At 40.1% G+C, this 14269-nt stretch overlaps 1 protein-coding gene across 2 annotated transcripts; it reads left to right on the top strand.

The window, feature by feature from the left end:
* Positions 1-326: 326 nt before the first annotated feature.
* mbtps2 (membrane-bound transcription factor peptidase, site 2) lies at positions 327-11492 on the top strand. 2 transcript variants are annotated; one of them, XM_067486542.1, is made up of 11 exons: positions 327-629; positions 2130-2278; positions 2586-2724; positions 3439-3542; positions 4300-4427; positions 6421-6539; positions 8358-8538; positions 8663-8769; positions 9182-9380; positions 9656-9731; positions 10406-11492. In XM_067486542.1, exons 1-11 carry the CDS (start codon positions 555-557, stop codon positions 10626-10628), a joined length of 1500 nt encoding a protein of 499 aa, XP_067342643.1. In that variant the 5' UTR covers positions 327-554; the 3' UTR covers positions 10629-11492. The 2 variants fall into 2 exon arrangements, with proteins under 2 accessions (XP_067342643.1, XP_067342644.1); XM_067486543.1 differs by lacking the exon at positions 2130-2278 and having other exon boundaries at positions 328-629.
* Positions 11493-14269: the final 2777 nt, after the last annotated feature.

The raw sequence follows: 14269 nt of genomic DNA on the forward strand, positions 1-14269 counted from the left end.
GTAATATATACTACTAAAAGTCATAGACATCACTAGATTGTGGGACAATCCAAGCCCCTTGGCTTTGACATTCTGTTCCTAGAAAGCATATTTTGGTATTATTTTGGAATCCATCCATGGTCACTGAAGTCCATTTTGTGCCTGTCATTTGTTATTTATTTTGTAATTGCTCCTCTAAATTGTATAATTTAATGATTAAAAAAAAAAAGTCTTAGTTTCGTGGTGCTTGCATAATTTGGGATTTGTTTTTTGTTTTTTTCAAGGCTACAGAAGTAATAGTCAAGTTCGACACCTGGTGGCGGTAGAGCTCGGTTCGGTTGTTGTTTGTCGTTAAAACGGAAAAGAAGAAGAAAAGCGGGGAAGCGCTCGTGCTGACTGCTCTTTCCATGCACACCTCTTTATTTACTATAACGTTCCTACAAAATATCCTCATTTTTATGTTTTGTTAAGCATGTGTAGCAGCGGCTAGCTGCGTGAAGTACGGCGGGCGGACGGAGCGATGGAGACGTCGCAGTTCGGTTGATTTTTGTCCGCGGAGAGTCCTCTGATCCACCATGATCCCCGTGCCTCTGCTGGTGTGTGCGATGGCAGCCTGGTGTGCTGTCTACCTGGCCGATACACTACTGAAGGTGAATATAGCTATATTGTTGTTTTTTGTGGGGGTGTTAACCCCGCTGTCAGCTAACATACGGGGAAACAGTTATGTTAGCCCAGCTAGCTTGCGTGTTGGCTAACACTTCGCGTCAACGGACCTTGCTTACTGTTAACGCTAAAGCTAACGCGAAGCTAATGTTTGTTGCCACAGGACGTGTTGTTTAGATAATCGGGGAAAATGGGAGTTAGTTTAAGTTCAGCGTGATGCAAAAACACAAGCGGGAGTAAATATAGGATATAGAGGAAAATGATGTGCTTTTCGGTGCAGTAATATTTGTGGCTACATTATACTCATTTCATGATGGGTAATAAAGGTTTAACCTTAGTTTTAATAACAATTCCCATTTTCAGTGAATGCATCGTTGTTATCATCTGCAGAGTGACGTTCACTTGTGTTTTGTTGTTGTTGTTGTTTTTAGACAATTACAACAGGATTGTAAAACTAAAAGACTAACAAAAATTGTCACTAATCGATGCCACCAGGTTAACTTCATGATCGGGCGGATTTTGAAGTCTTCAAAGTAGCAACACTATTTATGGTAGCAGTAAACAGTGTGTCCAGTAGAAAGCATATCTAGATCATACATGCTGTAATATGTATATTTATATTTACAGTTATGTAGATACGTGCACACATCTGTATAAAGACTTTCTTTCATAGATGTGTTATGTGGTGTCATCTTTTCTTATTTATCACCTTTTCTTTTCCTTTAGATTAGTAAATTATTCGTAAATGGTCTGGTGCTATAGCACTTTACAATGTTTATTCACTGTTTACTTCATTGGCTTCATTTTATTTATTTATTTTTACATCCTAGACCCATTAACATTAAGACACGGTTTCCCTTTGTGCCACGCACAGAGCACACGGGGAGTTGAAGGATGTGCTGGCAGCAGACTCGGTCGGACAAAGCGCAGCCAGACAAAATCGAGTGCTCGTTACGCGGGATGAAGTTATCTTCCCATGGTTCTACATGGGTTATTCAAATAATGGACTTTTAACTGCCTTGATGATCCAACCTCAAAAATTATTCCAATTCCCTATATGTAATTTCACTTGCATAAATATAAGTATTTGTAAACATTTCAAAAGCACTAAATGGAGGGGAAATTATTAAACATACAGTCTGTTTTATGTGTCCTGTTAATTGTGTTTTAATTTGATTGGTTGTTTAGATTTAAAAGCCAAACCTGGGACTGAGGCTTGAATTAGCTTTAGCTAGATGCTCTAGTTAAATTGCTGTACATGTGTTGCATCTATGTTCACAGTGTGTTTTTGCAAGGTAAATCAGCCAGCACATTTGCATCAAAAGTGTGTTTCCCACGTGTTTTAAAGACATGCCCGAAGATATGTCATTAGCATATATTTTACATTCTTAAGCGAAAATAAAGCAAATTAGTCTCAGCTTAGACTTTAACCAGACTATTTGTTTAAATATTTTAATTTTTCCAACGGCTCTGTGTCTGTTCCACAGTCGTCAGTGACACACAGGATCAGCTACGAGTCGTGGCTGGCGAGTCGAGGGCTCATGGTGTCTCCATTTCATGTGAGATGGCAGACGACCATGTTCAACCGACTGTTTGCATACTGTGCCCGCATTAACCCACGAGCCCTTTACCTGTGGTGAGGATGACTGTATAATATAATAATCTACTCTTAACCTGAACTGTTCCTCTCATTATGTCTACACTTTGAGTTTTTAATGGAATATTGCACTTTTTGGTCTTGGCTAATGAATTACTTCTGCTTTAGAATAATTCTGATTTCATCTCACTGTAAGTATACGCTGTGATTTAGCCACAGTGAAGCTTCATCTTGTGCAGCTTTACTTTTCTGCATATGCAAACTTTTGTTTTTCAGAGAGACGTGTATAGTCAAACATCACAGCTTGACATAAATGCTCAATTCTATCGATTTTTATCTCTCCCAGGTTCAATAGTGGATTAGTGTTTGGAATTGTAGCCATGCTGGGATCAGTGGTGCTGCTGATAAAAACACTGCAGCAGACACTTGCTCAGATGACCACAGACAACCCTCGTATAGGAAGTCAGCAGGCCCTGCAGGTGGTGGTACGTACGTAAATGGACTGGACATTTATCTTTTCACAAATGATTAACACTATGTGAATTAAAACTTAAACGGGTTAAGTCTGCTTAGTGAGCCTCTTCATCATAAACTGTAATGTAAAAAACAAAGATGGATGTCACTTATGTCATAAAGTTTTTATATGTCTTGTCAATGTATAGGGTCAGCGATTAAATGGTGCTCACAATGTAAATGTCCTTGAAAGTTCAACGGAGGTGAAAAAAAAAAAGAGGCTTCCAATTATGATAATGACTTATTTAGCATTTTCCTCCCGTTCACTTTTTATTCAGGTGTCAAAAAGTTGTGCATTAATGTGAGCACTACCCCCGGTGGAGTGCTAAAGGTGATTCATGGGAAGTTATTAGCAGGCCATTTACAGCTGAGCATTCAGCGTGCAGCGACAAAATGCCTCGCACAGCCAGCGGGGGAGGAAAATGCAGACCACACAGAAAACCACAGCTTAAAAAAAAAAAAAAGTGGGAATGAAGATTTTAAGGACACATTAGTCATACAAATAGTGTTTAATTGCTAAATGTGCAGTGCAGGTTTCCACCCAATAGAGGATTAAAACATCTAGAAATGCAATCACAGAGCGAAAACAAATCTATATATACTGATGAGATTATTGGTGTTTATATGGCTGTATCAGTCCGATTTGTTTGTTGCTCTTCTTATGTTTGTCTCGGGTGTGTCTTCAGGTCCCTGGTTTCAATCTGCCCACCAGTCAGCTGGCCTACTTCTTTATTGCCTTGCTGCTCAGTGGAGTTATACATGAGCTGGGCCACGCTGTGGCAGCACTGAGGTAATACACTTACACATCTCCATAACACAGTGTGTTACCACGGCAACCCGTGGAGTAAAGAGCATTCATTGGGCATTAGGACATAGAAATGGGACAGACATGACCAGAAACAATTAGGATAAATATGAATTAAAAACCTGGTCCATTTCTTAATCAATTATAAAAGTGTGAAGTGCCAACACAGGAAGAGGTCTTTGTTCTGCAACACGCTGAAAGACCTCCACCATTGTGCTGTCGTGAACAGGTGTTCATGTGTTTTAAGCGTGTATAGAAATACGATATCAGAACAGAAGTTTCAGCATCCAAAATATGTGTTTATATAATAATAATTCACAACGATAAGAGTGGACTCTCATTAGTATCAGCAATGGATGTGTTATCTGGTATATGTAGTTTTACACCATGTAAATATGGATGCTAGCTATAAACTTTGCAGTGGTTCACAGTGCACATAAATTAAAAAGTGCGGTGCGAGCCAGCCTGGACTTAGTTTTACCGAACCTCTAGATGATTTACAAGGTCAATTTTTCATTAAAATAAAACAATATTTTTAGTTAGAAGTTTATTTATTTGCTTTATAGCAATATGACTCAGTACTGTGTGCATGTATCCCCACTTTATTTAGAGTTAATTGCCACAAAATACACAGCATCTTTAAAAAGTTTTTATGCCATTTTGTGCTCTATGTGCTGTTTGTTTTTTAATATGCGTTGGCCATTTTCTCAGTGTAAATAATATTGTTTTATGCCCTCTGCAGGGAGCAAGTGCGGGTCAATGGCTTTGGCATGTTTGTGTTTGTGCTGTATCCCGGTGCATTTGTGGACCTCTTCACCACCCATCTCAACCTCATAACACCCACTCAGCAGCTTCGGATCTTCTGTGCTGGTAAGAATTTGATCCACAGATCTGTTGACCACTTCTAATGGCTGAAATGAAAGTCCTGATTATTTTTCCAGCTAATGTCATCAAGCTATTAAGCTATTAATCAAAGTTATTTCAGGGATTTCACTAAATACTCATTTCACTTTTGCCTGTGAAGGTCAATCTGAGGTCTTTTTTTTTTTTTTCCCTAAGCACCCGACAGCTGCTTCACATCAAATTATTTCCCTCTGCAATTAAGAAAATTGGATTTTAATGAATTGATTGGTGGAGCTGACAGTAATACATGTATGAAGGTGACAGAAGCCTTCTACCTCTGTAGGTGATCAGTGGGAGGACAGTAAATGAATGATTATTTCAGTACATAAAAATATAAATAGTGTGTGTGTGTATATAATATATATACACACACACACACTTTTGATTAGAAAACAGTCAATTAAATTCCCAATATAATGTTAATTACTACGGCAACATTACATGATGCCTGCATGTGTGGCATTGTCCTCAGAGTGGACTGCACCTTTATGGGAGGTTTCAAGCGGCAAAATTAGACCAGTAACAAACCCTCTTATTGCTGCTGTAACCAAGTGTCTTTCTTAGGAAATGCACATTGTCACCATGTGAAAAATGTAACGTTGGCCATGATGGAACAGCATCACAACGCACAGTGCATTGCAGCTTGTTGCATATTGGGCTACGTAGCCACTCACCAGTTGAAGTGTCCATGCTGTCCGCTGTCCACCACCACATTACAAACTCTGCTGCTGCTTAGTGTAGTTACTTAGCAGATTATGATTTTACATAAAACACAATCTATAAAATAAGAGGCGTTGTTATCGTTTAAACCACAGACTGTTGTATAAAGTAGTTTGGACTAACTCCACATGAACTGGTTGTGGTGGTGATGATGATGATTAAAATGCTCCGCATGTGAAAGCATCTATAATAATATGACAGAAGCTAATTAACCACAATTCGAGGAAGTACTTTGCACATTCTCATTTAATTCAGTACAATACATAAAAACATTTGCAGGTAATCCTTCTCTTGATGCTCGATTAGTATCTGCCCATGCAGTAGTGGTATTGATAAGATGAGCATGACGCTTCATAAAAATTGTTTTATGCATTGAGAGCCTGTAGGGGTCAGTGAAGAGCTTCTGTAAAGCCATCATATCTTCAACTTGAGAGAAATTCCAAGTTTTTCCCATGTTTTAATGTGACAAGAAAACAAATTGGGTGGTGACTGCTGGCTTACATCCAAGGCATCCCATCAAGTCATATGACAAAATGGACAGAGAGAAAGATGTTTTTCCCATCAGGGGGGTGGTGACATAACTGCATGCTGTGTTTATTTATCTCTGTCTCTCTCTCTGTCCACAGCAGATCTGCAGATTGCTCTGTATACATAGGGGTTCTCTAACGTAACGTTTTTTATAATGTATTCCTGTAGTGACAGGGTTGTTTACTGTGGAAAGTCTGTATCGGGAAAAAATGCAATAGTTTTGCCTGTAAACCTGAAATTAAAATCATTTAAATAACTCTGAGATATAGTCACTGCTGGGTCCTAAATTGATGTTTTGAACAAAATCCCAGAGTGTAAAAACATTTTTCCCTAAATTTCTCTAAGTGTCTTAGTATCTGACATGCTACAGTGCCAATATGAGGAGAACATGCAAAATGGCTCAGGCCTGGTATAAAATATTAAAGACTGCATTCTTGCACGTTTAACTTCATCATGTTCATAATCTTTACGACATTCAGACTGGAGTTTGAGAAGCCTTTGGAATAGAGTTGCACTGACAAGTTTGAAATAAAACCATCGCAATCATCAATTAATCATTTAAGTATTTTTTTTAAAGTAAAATTAGCAAATGTGATTAGCTACTTTTCTTTGTTATGTTTCGTAGTAAACAAATTGATTTAGGTCTTACACAGCTTGGTCAGACATAAAAAACAGGAAGTATTTTTATTTATTTTTTCCTCTCTCTTTGTAGGAGTGTGGCACAATTTCGTTCTGTGTCTCTCAGCGATTGCCTTCCTCTTCCTGTTGCCTGTCTTGCTGTTTCCCATGTACTCCACTGGGTCCGGGGCACTAGTCACTGACGTTGTGCAGGTCAGTCCAGCAGGCTTTCGTGCTTTAATCCACGATTAATGTGCTACTTTTCAGATAACTGTGGTTTAATGTTAAACTGCGCACACACACACACACACTGGCTTAAAGGAATAGTTTGACATTTGATTGGTTAAGAAAGGATGGATACACTCTCATTATAGTACAGTAGTTACGGTGGTACTACCAACAATTAGTTAAGCGCAAAGAGTAGAATCACAAACAGCTTGGCTTTAACTCTTAGTGACTGGACACTACACTCAAAAATGACCAATGTTAGAATCACTGTTTTTTTTTTTATGCCACTTTTGTCATTTTGGTTAAAATAATCACTTGTATTATATTTTGGTCAACACCATGTTTTAAATACTTTTATTTTTCACTTTTCACAAGTTACTCATGGCAGCCACCACCATTGTTGTGAGAGTGTGAGTGCGTGTAAATGGTAAATGGCCACTTAATATAGAACTTCTCACCCATTCACACATGCACACACACACTCTCACAACAATGGTGGTGGCTGCCATGCAAGATGCTCACCTGAGCGATCCCGAGCCACTTCTTAATCCATTAGGAGGGTCCGGGAATTAAACCCCTGCCCCTGTGGTGTGTGTAACTCACTGTATGCAGCTGTAACAAACTACCTGTTTCTGGCTGTGATCATTGCACAGGTACATTGCATCTCGCACACCGACTGTTGACTTTACGATCTTTGTTACTTGAATGTTTTGTATGACAAGCAAACCCTTGGTCAATATGTAGCTATATAAATAAATGCAGTGTACAGTAGTAGCTAGTTTAGCAAACTATAAAATAGGCAAATTTGATGATTGACAATAAGAAACTCCTTCTCTTTCACACAATAGTCATGAACAGTACATTCACTTACGTTAGCGGCATTTTTTTTTTCTTTTTACCTTTTTACAAATGTGTGTGTATGTCCTTCATGACTACTGTGTCAAGGAGTGTGTGTGATAGTCTTTTGGGCTCCACAGAATATATATTCCTGACAATCAAAGAATCAGGTCAGTTGGTGAAGGCAGTCATCCACGGACAATAGGGTCAGTGGTTCGATCCCCGGGCCTAGCTATATGTACTCTCTGTGCCAGGCACTGAACCCCTAACAGACACTGAGCCCATTCCCCTCCCCAGCAGTGCCGGTCCAAATCCGGTAGAAGTTGGGGAGGGTTGCGTCACTAAGGGCATCCGGCGTTTGTTTTGTGCCAAATCAACAAGCGGACGATGATCCGGAGGTTTTCTGACCCACCTCTGGAAGCTTGTACAAATGGTAGGTTAAAAACATGAGTGACATGACATCAATAACATGCTTTTTTGACAAATAGCTGGAATATGAAATGAGGACAACTTTTCATTGCGAAGACATTGAGAGAAAACCACCTCACCGGGTCATTTTTGACCCACTTATGCATATAAGGGTTAATGTTGACTAAGTTACACAGTTTTGTGTGTGAATTATGTAAATGAAATGCAGTTAGTTTCTTGGTGAGCTTTACACGTGTAGACATTCTCCTGAATTATAAAGTCTTTTCGAGTCTAAAGAACTCGAAATCTACTCATGTTCAAAATGGGCATCTTATTACACATTTCTTCAAACTAAAAATGACATTTCTGTCACTTGAACAGGTTTGTCGCTCGTGTGTCATTTAGGAATCACCTGCTTTAGCACTTTAACATGTGTGTCCTCCAGTATTGCAGCAATATATAATTTGTCCCTCTGCAAGACTGTGGAACTGCAACCATGAAACCATGCCGTGTGACCTTGGAGCTCATCTCAATATTCAAGTCTGTCTCTTCAACCAGGGCTCGGCAGCCGACGGTCCCCGAGGTCTGTCAGTCGGGGACATAGTGACAGGGCTGGAGGACTGTCCAGTCAGAGGAGTGGAGGAGTGGAGCAGCTGCCTGGCTCACCTCTCTCACACACCACAGACTGGATACTGTGTCCCTGTCTCCGGCCTGCAGCCCAGCTGGGCCCATGGACGAGGTGTTTATACAGTGAGGGCACCCATGGCCCTGTCAGAATATTCTTCTTTTCATTTGACTTATTTCATATGTAACCATTAAACCTCATCGCTGCTCTTCTCCATGTTCTCCTTCCTCTCTCGTAGCTTTCAAGCGCCTCGATGGAACAATGGACTGCTGCAGCAACAACAGCCTGACTGACCTCTGTTTCTCTTACAATAAAGCACAGGGCAAGAACACCAGAGAGAGAGAGGTGACACACACACACACACACACACACACACACACACACACACACACAAACACAGTTTGTCATGTGGACAGGTTTCCGAACCATTTTAGGGAACTAAGCATACGAAGTATATTTGTATTGCTCCCTTTTTTCCAAAACAAAGTATCTATTTAATACATTTCCTTTGTTTCAGTTCTTGATTAATGCTTGTTGTATTTCTGGTCATTTTGTGTTGGATGCTCAATTTCAAACGTTTTTTTATGAGACAGAGGTGCTTTAAAAACAGGTCAGGGCATTGAAAAAAAGCAAACAAGATAACCACTGTCAGAAAGAACAAGGAGTGGAACTTTTATCAGAAGACTCAAACAAGATAACAAAGGGACAAAGACGAGTTTCTCTTAGGTTTCTTACGTTGCATTTCTTTTGGCTGCAGTATGCCTGCATGCCGGTGCGCAAGATGGTGACGGGGACGCAAACATGTCATAGCGACGACGACTGTGCCGCACACTCCCACACCGCCAGCGTTTGCGTCACTCCATCCCTGGAGAACCAGACTCGCTTCATCCGTGTCACTCACCCGCCCAACACACACATGCTGTTTGTGGGTTATCCACCGCACCTTCAGTACGCTGGTACGTACACACAAATGTGAATTGTTCCTTGGGTTTTTTTCTCTTTCCGCAGTTTTGCTGGTAAGTTTATTACGTTTCAACTTAATAAATTTCTTTTTAAGAAGTTCAGGCCATAAGTAGATGTATGATATAATAGCTGTTTACAGAATAGTTGTTGAGCTGTTGTTAAGTGGTGTGAATATTTTCCATTGCTATTTAGGTTGTGTGTGATTGTGTGTGTGTGTGTGTGTGTGTGTGTGTCTTACAGTAACATATTCTGCTGTTGTCTTTTCCAGTGAGTCTAACCAACTTTGTCCCCCGCTTTGGTTTCCTCCTATTGGATCTGCCTGTCTTCTTGGAAACTTTCTGCAAGTATCCTTTATGTTTTAAGAGGACCTGTCTCCGGTCATATTCAAGTGCTGATGGAACCATACGAGGAGTTATCTTCATAAAAGTAAAGGCTTCTGATAAAGTCACCTGTTTTAAATCGAAACTAAAGAGGTACGACAGAAGGCTAATGTGAGTCCTAGGATGAGAAAGTAGTATCTGTACCATCTAAATGACGAAGATGTTACTCAATCTCTAAAACACTTATATAGCTTTATGAATAGCTATCATTTTGCCACCGTGAAGACGCTCAGTGCACAAATCTGATAACTGCAAGTCAGAACCCGAATGGCTAAATATGAATCTGCATTTGTTATTGCAGTTCTGCTGCAGCACCTAAAACTGTAGTAATCATTTTTGTGTCAGTCACAACTGTTGCTGTTAACAGGCCCTAGTGCCAGCCACTGAAAAATATCTGGCCTAATGGGTTTTTATAATACTTTCAAACTTCAGCCAGTAAATATAGGGAGAGAGTTCGGAAAATGAGGTAGTGGGACAGGTGAGCGCTGCAGAAATGCTGGTAATGCACTAGGAAAACATCATAAATAACTGTTGAATTTGCCTACAGGATAAAATGATGTAATGGGACAAAGTGTGTGAAAAAATGTGTGTGTGTGTGTGAATTATTGTTTATTTTCCTGAGCCCTGTTGTCTCTCAGATATGTGGTGTCCCTGTCTGGTGCATTAGCAGTAGTCAACTCCGTGCCATGCTTTGCTCTCGACGGTCAGTGGATGTTGAATGCTCTGCTGGAGGCCACGTTGGTTACTGTGGTTACAGACCGTCAAAAGCGCGAGTTGATTGGTTTCTTCCTGCTGCTGGCGGGCAGCGCCCTGCTGGCAGCCAACGTGGCTCTGGGCCTCTGGATGGTCACAGCGCGGTAGCCACAGCGGTTAGCTGCCACGGCAAGACAAAAACTAAATGACTGAAGCTCTGTGTGGACTAAGATATGTTCTCTGTGGGTGTGTTTGAGATGTGTGGACCATTAAACTGTGATCATACGGGGAACAAACTGCATTACCCAGCAGTACTGCCTAATTTATGGAGACTGTTGAGCAGAACATTACTCTGCCTTTTAACTCCTAGTGGACCACCACTGACTTCTTCTTCTATGTTGCTGCCATAGACACAAAAGCACATATACAAATAATTCATGCACTTGTTCTAAAGCACTGTGTTATGTGACTGTTTTCAAAGACAGAAAACTATCTTGGTTTCCTCAAGGTTTCAATTCCCAGATTCCATATTTTCTGCTGGACACCGTGAAAGACTGTCTTCACCTAAGGACTCTTTGGCCAAAAACTATTGAATAAGCCTTAATTCCCTCGACTAACGCATGGCAATACCTTGATTTACTACCACATCACAGGAAAAAAAAAAAACGTACTGATATTACTGTAACAGTACTGCCATCTCGTGCATTTGTAAATTAAATTCTAAAAGACGCCTATAACATTTTGTAATAAATGGGGGGGGGGCTGTAAAGGCAAGTGCAGCATTTTAAAATGAAGCAGATTTGCTGAGGTGGGTCTTTTTCTTCGGGCATTGCAGTGGGAAAACTGTTGTCTCTCTGAACATTCCCTGCTTTTTCTGAAATCATTTGTCTGTTTCTTTTTTACTTTTATGGTCTGTCAGTGTCTTTGCTCTGGTGGTAAAAGTCAGAGCAGGTCTATATCATCTATTCTGCTTCTATTTAAATGCTCTCTTTCAAGCTGTTAATGAAACAATAAATTATTGGATTGAATGTTCATGCTACTACTGATCATATTTTATTTGTCAAATTTGAGGGAATGAGGTCATATTTAAAGCCCCCAAAATGACTGATCTACATTTTAAATCATGCACATTCTAAAAATTCTCGTGTTCATTTTGTTGTGCTATTTAAAAAAAAAAAAAGGCCTTAAAAGGTCATAGAAATGACCTCTCTGACACGAGGTTGCCAGATTTTACCCTTTGGAAAGTGCCTTGACTGCAGCGCAGACCATCTTTCTAAGTTTATAACCCTCATTTTCATCAGCACATTGGCACATTCTCTTCCTCAGACACTAACAAAAGCACACTGACTACACTTTTAGTAACGGCTCCAGACCACATTCCTGCTTTAGTGTTTTTAAGGAGTCGAGCAGTCATTACCTTTCTCGAGTGTGTGCGCGGGAGAGATGACACACGTAATTTGGAAGGGTGTTTCCCCCAGACATATAAATACTGTACAGTTTTCAGCTTAGCCACAGGGTCGTGTTTAGCGAAGATGCACACCTCTGTCAGCAGGTTCAAAACCGTTTTCCCTTTGTAGCCTTCATCCCTGAATAATTAGCGACTTGCGTGGGGAGGTGGGGACATGCAGAAGTTGTGAGCCTTGACGTCTTCTGTGTGTTTGCGTTCAGATAAGGCATTTCAAAAGCCCACTTTTCCTTATCGAATCTTTGAAAAAAATGGATTATGTGTCCTTGCGTGTGTGTGTTTCTGTTGCTTATCTTGCGCTAATGACAGCCTGGAGGGATGTTTGTGTAAACAGGCACAGGAGGATAATTAGGAGGAGGAGGAGAGGGGTGAGAGGAGGCATGTTCTAACTGCCTGGTTCATCTTGAGCGATGGGCCCTTGATTCACTGTGCGACTTCCTCTTTATTAGCAGGACTATAAAGTCGGGGCTCGGGCACAGCGGCTCATCAGCATACTTTCGTATGATTGTAATGTCGTAGTATGTTCATGTTTAGTTTCACATGCACCATGTTCACTTATATTAGTGTTGGATGAAAACCTTTTTTTTTTTTTTAATTTAAATACCACTGATTGGTGTATTTTATACATAATTAAAGTGTCTACAAGAATATGAAAAATCAGAGGACCCCCAAAGTTGTTTCCATTCATCCTCTGGGGAACACAAAAATACTGTAGACTTTCATAACAAAAAATTAAAAAAACCCTTAACCTGAACCTTAGAAGTTCCTGTCCAATCCATTTAACCAAAGGTTTCATGATTAAGCAAAGCAGTAATTTAAAGTAAGATGAGAAATATCGATTTGTCTGAGCTACGGCTTCTGATTGGTTGCACAGTCGCTGTAACCATACGATGAATATTTTTCCAAAAACCGAATTTGTAAAGATTTTCAACTTAAGTGCTTTGTTTAAACTCACTAAATAAAAAAAAAAATAAAATTAAAAAAAAACAAACTGGTTAAATCGAGCCCCATCTTAGCTGGCATATGATTAACAAAAGGTTAATTATTTATTTAAGTTATCTTAACATTAGTTTATTTTCCTACTACTAAACATGACTGGCAAGATTGATCTTCTCTTTTTAGAAAGAATAATATTTCCCAGAAGCAAGGCCTTTTTTTTTTTCTAACATTCTTTTTTGCAGCATTCACAAACATTTCTCCTTTTCGCGCTCGTGGGTCTTTATCTTTCTTCAGCATAAATGTACTTATCGTCTGGGAATAGCACTGACAGAAGTTGGCCTTAAACTGTGATAATGTTGTCAACCCATCGTGCCCTGGTGCTTTATCATTTTGTTGCTTAGACATAAGTTATCAGAGCGACAAGAGCTTTTCTTTCAAATAACTCCTCAATTCTTCCTAAATATCAGATAATCTTGAGGCATATACATTACTTGACTGCATTGCTTATATCTGATGTTTTGGTCAAACTTCCCCATTTTGCCACCTGATTTCATGCGTTAGGAAACAGTTGTATTTATGTTGCGCTTAGTCACTTTGCTAAAGTCATTTCAGCTAAAGTTCATCTTGAACTCAATTTCCCACCCCTTAACCATTTCTTTCGTTTATCTCTGCTTTTCCTCTCTTTTCCTTTTCATGAGAGGCATAATAAATAAAAAGTCCTCTCAACGCTGCCCTGCAGTTAAGTGCCTCCCATGCTACTCCGGCTGAGGAAGCTGGAAGTCCCACATTTCACAAAACAGCTTGACAGCTGTCATTGTCTTCTCCCCGACCTCAGTTGGAGTCACTCTGATGAACTGTGCCAAATGACTGTATGTAAATCTGAGAATGTATCGGGGATTATATGTACATAGCTGTTAATGGATTTATGAATAGCTGCTGCAGCAGCACAATCCAGTTTTCCCCTGCCATCCTTAGAGGCACAGTGCTGGCAAGGCTAAAATTTAGAGGCTAAATGAGGAGCAGCGACAATCACGACCGGAGTGAAAAGTCCCAGTGGGGATTTGTAACAATACAAATAAAAGCAGAACACAAGTGTTTGTGAGTCAAGCCAGTGAACAATAGCACTGTGGTTGATGTGTCCGCTTGATAAATGGATGTCATTAGCTGCACAGGAAGACCAGTCTATATAAGGACTTTGTGGCCGACACCCCAAACCCTAATGAGCAAGTGGAGAAACAGTTCTAACCACAATGGGCGAGGGAGGGGCAGGAGGGGCTTAAACACCAATCAGTAGCTGCGCTGTCACTGTCATCAGTACATCTGTCTCTTCAAAGAAACTATTGATGCACTGTGACAAAAACACTGATGTGTTTTTACAGGCGGCAACGTCATCATCAGATTAATT

This window comes from Channa argus, chromosome 19 (assembly GCF_033026475.1).
Source record: "Channa argus isolate prfri chromosome 19, Channa argus male v1.0, whole genome shotgun sequence".
In the NCBI taxonomy this organism is placed as follows: Eukaryota; Metazoa; Chordata; class Actinopteri; order Anabantiformes; family Channidae; genus Channa; species Channa argus.